Raw genomic sequence first — 8053 nt, 5'->3', positions numbered from 1 at the left:
CTGACCAGCTCAGAACAGCCACAGTGTTTTTCACACCTGACCGAGACATGAAGGAAGGAAAAACTGAAATTAAATGATGTCATTTTATGTAAAAAACAGCTATTTTTATTTGCCGTACAAAAACTGCCAAAAACTAGGCAACGACAAATGGCATGTTTCATTTATTTCATCAAAAAACAAACATGCATTTGTGCATGCCTATCATTTTAAGATCCAAAAGTTCCCAAATTAGACAAAACATTTAATGAAGAGAATAATGTTAGTAGATCGACCAACAAAAATGAGCTGTGTGATGAAGCAGTAGTCCTGTGGCACACTTGTGTACCGCATGAATCAAAAACACTTTGGCCTTAGTTTGGGTTTTTTTCACTTGAAGTGCAAATAAACTGTACAGTTACTGGCTACAAAGTCATAATCAAAGCCACAACAGTCTGTAGTTAGCATCCGCTTTGATCATACAACGACTGTTTGAAACTCCACCTCGTCTGGGGAGGTGATGACATATTCCTCTTGCTGCTGCACCACTTGTACTCCTTCTTCCAATGTTTCCTCCGTGGTAACCATAGTAACAGTTCCCTCCGCTGTACCTGCCCTGGCCAGCAGTCTGCCATCACTGATGGCGGAGGCCAGCGTCATGGCCACCTGCTCGGTGAGGCTCTCGGGCGTGGCGATGGTGATGGTATCGCCGCAGTCAGAGATGGACAGGCCTTCCTCGTTCTCGGCCACATTTCGCACAATGATCTGGTGGCTGCTTGTGCCACCCGCACTCTGCGATTGGCTGACGAGTCTCTGCACCACCTTCACGATGTGGTTTCCCATCTGGGAGGGACAGAGTTTGATGGCTTTTTTGTTTCATTTTGTTTTTTTAAAACACTATATGGGTTCAACTTGAATTTTAGCAAATAATGAGATTCACATATTCTGCAAAATGCTCCAACACACGTTCATATAATCCTTGTGAACCAACCTCATTTTGGCTGTCTTCAATGACCGTCACTTCTTGCTGCACTTCCTCCTCCGTTTGTGTCTGAATGATGGAAAACAACAAAGCAAATTAATAATCAGGATTTTTGTGTTTATTTAGACACTGTGGATGCATGCAAACAAATCCTTTGAGTGGACTGCAAATGGACTTAAGGTATCTAACAGGACCACACAACGTCCTTCTCCAGAGTACAAGTCTAATTGGCCCTGATTTAGAGTGCACACAGTTGCTTTTAATCTACTGGCTGCTTTGAAATCCACCTACATTACAATTCCTGACAAAGTCATATCTGTTGCACATTTTATTATGTACTTCCAGTTCCTGCTCTCCCTATTTCAATCTTCCCACATATGGACACAAGAACAGGAGGTCCCCAAGTCCACAAAATCATAGGCCAAATATATGCGTTCATGAATTCTTACAAATGCTTCACAGCCTTAAGGCAGCTTGTACAGAAAAAAAAAATGCTTCAAACAGTGCTTGACAAAAGTCATATTTGTTTTTGCTGGTTTTCAAACTAAATTTCTCTGGTATGAATGGAAAATGCTCAAAGTACTAATTTGGTTTAAAAAAAACTTTTGATTTTTTGTTTAAAAAGATAAAAGGAGTTTTCCTTTTGAAATTCAGACCTTTACAAACTGCCTTAGTTCTGACTTTCCACTGAATACAAAATTGCTCTTCAAGTATTTCAACCCCATTCCAGTCATTCTGCAGTAACACTTCTCTTTAAAACTAATGAAATATCACATACAACATTTTGCTGTGGTTCGGAAATCTCGTAATCTAGGCCCTAAACTTGGCAAAGGAAATTGTTTGGCTGTAATCAGCGACCCAATCAGTTCGCTGCAGATATAATCATTTAGTACAACTTGAAGAGTGAAATTACACACTTCAGCTTGCACTTTAGTCGCTGATCTAAAAGAGAGAATAGCACCTGCTGTGACTGAACTCTGGACAGATTTGGCAACATGCTCCAAACTTTGAACCCCCCCTCACAGCAACTGTTTAACAGCTTTGTTTTTTTCTGCCCATCTAATAACTGTTATGCAAAGACTATGTTTTCTGTTAACCTGTAGTGCTAACCTTGATTATATACTCTTGTGTGTCTGCCACCACTGAGGAGAACTCCACCAACACAGCGTTAGGATCGTCTGAGATGATGGCTGTTGCATCGGGACTGTCCAGTGTTGTCTGTCCTTCTGTTAAAACAACCTGCTGCTCACAGGCGTCATCCTTATGGCAGCCGCCTGGTATAAATACAGGTTGTGTTAACTGGGCTGTTTGCATCTGTGCTGCCAGTACATAAGTCAGTTAGGCTTTGTGTGTCGTCCTGACCTTTAGCGCGCATGTGCCGATTGAGAGTCCCGTGCTCAGCAAAGCCCCGTGCACACTTTGGGCACTTGAAAGGCTTCTCGCCGGTGTGATGGCGGATGTGTCGTACCAGAGAGCCTTTCTCTCTGAAGCCCCTCGAGCAAAACTGACACACATACGGTCTTACATCACCATGAGTCCGCTGGTGCACTTGCAAGGCATTCTGAGAAAGAGAAGAAAATCTGTTAGACTGGAGTGAAATCCCCCAAGCCATTAGTTCAAGAATTTTTTTTAATGAATTACCTTGGTTTTGTATGCCTTGTTGCATCTGGTACAGTGGTAAGGTCTGTCATCTGAGTGTGCCCTCATGTGTTCCCGTACATGGCCGATGGTTTTGTAGAGCTTGCCACACTCGCCGCACTTGTATCTCCTCTCGTTGACATGGACTTCCATGTGTTTCTTCAGCAGGTAACCAGTTAGAAACTCTTTATGGCACAGTGTACACTTGAAGGGCTTATAACCTGCATAAAGAGGAAGGGAAACACAAGAACAAAACATCTTTTACCACAAGTGGCACCTATAAAGCAAGAAGGTCAGAACTGAGACAACAAAAGACTGAATCCAGCACACTTGGCATGACTTTGTAGAGTGTAAATAACGATAGAGAAATCAGCGGCGACTTTCTGTATTTCTCTGTATTTGGCAACAGGAACAACTATGTTGGAAGTTGGTAAGACCGAGTCACACGATGAGAGTTAATTTCAAAACAAAAAAACAAACAAACAAAAAAACATGACAAGGACGAGGGAGGTCTCTGGTGACTAAAAAATCTCATTAACCCTAATAAAAAAAATTACAGGTTAAATAAAATTACGAAAGTATAGCTAACAAAGTTGAGCAAGCAACCAAAAGACGTGTGAATGACAGAGTGGACTCCAAGTCATTCGCAACATTTTGCTCTCCTCACTTTCCCCATCTACTCTACTGCCCTGTGAAAATAAAGGCCTAATAATTAAAACATAAATAAATTACTTATTTATCTATATTTTTTTAAACAAAATCCTGGCACCAGTATAATGGGTGTGGTTAAATGTAGCAAGAATATTCAGCATATATTTAAGAGCCACTGGAAAGTGACAAACAATCTTTAATAATGAAGTCGTATTTTTAGCTAACGTTAGCAGTGCTAGAGTCAGCAACCTTCAGTCCTTGCTGTTTAACATCCACACGCCCATGAAGAATGTGATTCCTGTAGTCAAGTGGTTTCATACCAGTTTACTCTGACACAGCCTCCATACAACCATTAATTGATGAAGTCGCAGTGCTGGGTAGAGACTTACCTAAATGGCCCTTAACATGAAAGCGGAAATAATTCAATCCCTTGAAGGAGCGGTTACAGTGTGGACAAGTGTGCAGTTTTGATGATGTCCGATCACCACTGTCACCCGTTTCCTACAAAACAAAAACCACAGAAAACTTAAAATGCACCAGAAAGAAAATACAACAGTGTCTCGTGATGAAAAACCTTGACTTTTAACAAAATAACGAAGCGTACCATTTCCTGGTCTGGTGAATGTATATGCTGTGTCAATTCACACTCCCAGTACTTACCTCCTCCATCTCCACAAACTCCTCTTTAACTTGGATCTCAATGACGCCTCCGTCGGCTTCAGGGTGCTCCGAAACAACTTTATTTATCTCCTCAGTTGCATGTGGGGTCTCTGTCTCTTCAACTACAGTCTCCTCTGTCCCCAGTGCAATGCCAGAGTTGATGATGGCCTGACAGATGAGATTGTCACCTGCTGCTGCAGCAGCCGCCAGAGCTTCTGCCTGAGACTGCTCCACCACCACCTGACATGAGAGAGACCGACAGCACAGACAAGGAAAGAATGACAGGCTTTAAACTAGAGAGCATGAGTCATAACACAATCTGTGCTAATTTCATTAGACTAGCCTGCAGCTGACTGTTGCCTCTCACCAGTCACTGCAGCCCGGAGAGTAGCTGGTGAGCATTTTGTAGACAAGTCTGTCTCTTACATGCAAACTAAAGGCGATGGCAGCGATATGCTAGCAACCAAATAATCACAAAGAGGTTTCTGCCAACTGATCGAGGAATACACAATGTTTTCCCCAGGGAGAGATGAGTCGCTATGAGAAAACCAGTGTCACTGACTGGTCTCTAGGCTTGTGTGACTGGGGCTTTAGCAATGATTTTCCCAGCAATTGTCATCAAGCTGCAGCCACCACATGCAACCGGTCAGTGAACTTATTTTTCCCCTCATGACCTGCGGTTGCCAGATGGTCACTGACCTGTGTGACTCAGGCCTTATTCACTTAATCCTACATTTTCACCTTGCTTGTTACATCCCAGTTAATGTCACATGGTTACCAGTCACACATCTGCAAAACCTCAATAGTACCACCACTGCCAACTAGTGTATCTGCAGTGTAATTACAGAGGGGTGCAGATATTGAAAAGCATGTTAGATATAAGTGGGATAAACTGATTTCATTTTTACAGGAAAGCTCTCTGTAGTAAGCTGGAGCACTGTGAGAAATGTTACATTTGAACAAATAGAAAACTACATCAAAGAAAAGTTCCAGAAATTATGAATGCTGGCAATCATCTCTTTGCAGATTTGAAGAAAAAAAAAAAAAATTCTGTGTAACTCTACTTTAAACTGCCTCAAAAGAATCTCGTGCAAAAATGCACCAAATAACTTTAAAGGAGAGGATTCAGTATGTCTTATGTGTGCATTTTAGCAAGAGTTTAAAAATAGTGTTTGAATCTTCATCCTAACCTGTTGCTCCTGTGTAGTTCCATCAACCTCCATTGTAAAGTGGACCTGATGGAGAACCTCTTGGGAACCAGACTCTACCACACTGACCACAGCGGTCTCAGCCTCCACCATTTCCTGCTCCACCGGCTGCTGCTCCTCCACAACTACAACCTCTTGCTGGGCAGCCACTGCAGCTTGATCAGCGTCGATTCCTGAACAAATCGCAAAGAATCAGCAAATCTTCAAACTGAGGCATAATACACTATAAATTAAACTGACTATACATCCATAAAGACGACTTGTTAGTTTTTAGCTAGTTTCTTAAGAACAAATACACAAAGACAGGAGCTAAATCCAACCTTTCTGCACTCCATCCTTGCTGACCAGGATTTCCTTGTACTGAACAAAGCGGATCTTTTCTGTGCATGGTGTGAGAGCTTTGAGGTGTCTGGTGAGAGCACCGGATTCTCTGAAGGCCTGGCCACACAGGGTACATCGATACGGCCGCTCATCTGCAAGAGAAAAGATGTCATTTAAAATGTAGTTAGGTCATTTTCACGAGATGACGTCGGATTAAATAAATAGGTCTCGTGTGACGTCGGTTTTCTCGTCGTACCGGTGTGGCGACGGTTGTGACGAATCAGGGAACCTTTTGTTCGAAACGACGTCCCACATAGGTCACATGAGAAGTTTTTCTGGTCACTGTGAGTTTTCATGTGCGTTCTCAAGATATTGGTCTGAGAAGAAGAAAAAATGAATAAATCACACAGGCCAAATTAGCAACATAAACTCCTAATAACCATTGTGTTTACATTTTCCAATTAAAATAAATGCAAACTCACAGTTTTAAATGTTTTTTTACAAAGGTGGCAAATGTAACGTCCCTCTGTGTTGACTTTATACATGAGCTTGTCACTGTCACCACTGTCAGATACGACTCCTTCTGTTTCATCTGACTGGTCAGACACTTTAAGGGAAGCAGTTTTCTTCCTGCGCCCTCGACCTAACTGAGTGTCGCTTACATCTGTGAGGAGGAAAAAGAAAAAAAAGCCAAAGTAATAATTCAATCTGAAATCTAATAAAAAGCTTAAAACAATGTTAACTTGAGCTGAAGAGACTTGTCACTAACATACTGAACATTGTCTCATCTCAGCCTCTTAGGATTTAGATTAATGCTGGGATTAAACACACATTGAGAAAAATACAATGTGGGAAATGCAGGTAAATACAAGCCAAATTCAAAAAGATGGGTCATTGTGTAAACTGTAAATATAAACAGAATCCATTTCTAAATCTCATAAACCCTTAATTTATTCACAATAGAACACAAAAAAAAAAATTAAATGTTTAAACTGATACCAGGCACGATTATCTCATCAAAATTACTGTATCACGGCTTCTCGGGGCCAAAGCTCATTTAAAATGGATTTGAGGCAAAGTGAAAAACAGATCTGCGGTCAAATAAAGTCAAAATCTGAAATTCTTTTTGGAAAAGATGGATGCAGTGTCCTCTGGATTAAAGACAGAGAGACCATGGGATTGTCGTCTGCGCTAAGGTCAAAAGCCTGCATCTCTGATGTTATGAGTGTGCACTAATATTTATGTAATTACAAGCTTGGGCATCTGGAAAGGCATCATTAATGCTTTTTCATAAAATATGGGTTTAAGAGGTTTGAAAATCATTAAATTCTGTTTATTTATATTTACAAAGGATCCATTTTTAAAATTTGTATTATGAGGTCTATCATTGCATTAGCTAAACGGCTAACAGGGGAATAGATTTTGCTGCTTGACTCACCGTCGGTAGTCTTCACTGCCTCTGCTGAAGATGCTCCTTCAGCCGTTTTCGCCTCTGAAGAAGAAATTCCATTGACCGCAGCAACCTGTGAAAATTTTACAGCATTCAACCTGATGTGACTCAGTAAAAACCCTCCGATTTTAGAGTGTTCCCCGAAAACACACATCACATCTTATACCTCTGGGCTGCCATCGAGGCTGCTGGCGTCCCGTGCCTCCACACGTTTGCAGTGGTGTAACTTGTGCTGGATGAAAGCCTCCAATGTGGAAAACTCGGACTGACAGCGTCCGCACTTGTGTACATCTTCATCTAAAAAGCACAGAAACAAGCCCTTACAATGTGCGGCAACCTCACCTGTTTTTGCAGTAAGCCATCACCTGTCTGCTGTAAAGTTTTCCCAAATACTGGCTGGACTTCTAACGTGGACAACGCTGAGGCGAGGTCGCAAACAAGCTAATCTTGCTAACGGCAGTTAGCAACATTTGAAGATGAAGGAAGTTAGGCCCAAACACAATAATCAATAAACAGTTCAGATCTGCTTTAGCTGCTATGAGGACTCACCTTCGTCTCCCAGCGTGGTTTGAATGGTGATTGTCTCATTGCCGTTCTTCGTTTGCTCCCGCTCACTTTCTGCCGTATGATTATTTTCCACACTCATGTCGTTTCAATCCTCCGTCTCTGTCGCAACGCTGCAAAAGGGAGGAAAACATGGCGGATTTACGACCCCGTAGTCATAACAACAAAGAGCGCGTGCGTATGTCTTCTCGCGGACAGAAAGGCGAAAATTCATTATGTTGAAAATGCATGTTTACATACACATAATACAGGCAGCTCTCATTCAGCTCAGTACATTTAATATAAGATTTATTAGGAAAGAATATACAATATTTCTATTTCTATTTTTCCTTCATATATGCGCAGTTGAAATGACGTGTGACGGGTAAATAATATATAGAGACATTTCTAGAAGAAAACAAACTATAAATGGCGCTCGCTGTATACATGTATGTCTTTACAAACCACTGGGAAATCCCACAAACCGGTGGCAATAATACATGTGAGGAGTGCTCCTTTGCACCCACACTCTTAAACGAGTTAATCCCAAATGAGTTAAACTTAAAGGAGTGAGGAAAACAACGGTTTCTGTTATGCTCCAGTTGGTATTTTTCCTGGTATGGT

At 41.5% G+C, this 8053-nt stretch overlaps 1 protein-coding gene across 1 annotated transcript; it reads right to left on the bottom strand.

Annotated features, from left to right (window-relative positions):
• Positions 1-7569, bottom strand: e4f1 (E4F transcription factor 1). Its single transcript, XM_085403766.1, has 14 exons — positions 7436-7569; positions 7053-7183; positions 6875-6959; positions 5919-6100; positions 5693-5813; positions 5436-5588; positions 5098-5288; positions 3908-4147; positions 3637-3748; positions 2600-2817; positions 2321-2519; positions 2069-2232; positions 968-1027; positions 1-819 (listed from the first exon to the last, which is right to left on the bottom strand). Exons 1-14 carry the CDS (start codon positions 7530-7532, stop codon positions 454-456), a joined length of 2319 nt encoding a protein of 772 aa, XP_085259892.1. The 5' UTR covers positions 7533-7569; the 3' UTR covers positions 1-453.
• Positions 7570-8053: the final 484 nt, after the last annotated feature.

Source organism: Rhamphochromis longiceps, linkage group LG4 (genome assembly GCF_057381845.1).
Source record: "Rhamphochromis longiceps isolate RC_006_pf linkage group LG4, R_longiceps_female_GT1.1, whole genome shotgun sequence".
In the NCBI taxonomy this organism is placed as follows: domain Eukaryota; kingdom Metazoa; phylum Chordata; class Actinopteri; order Cichliformes; family Cichlidae; genus Rhamphochromis; species Rhamphochromis longiceps.
This window is presented reverse-complemented; position numbering and strand designations above follow the sequence as displayed.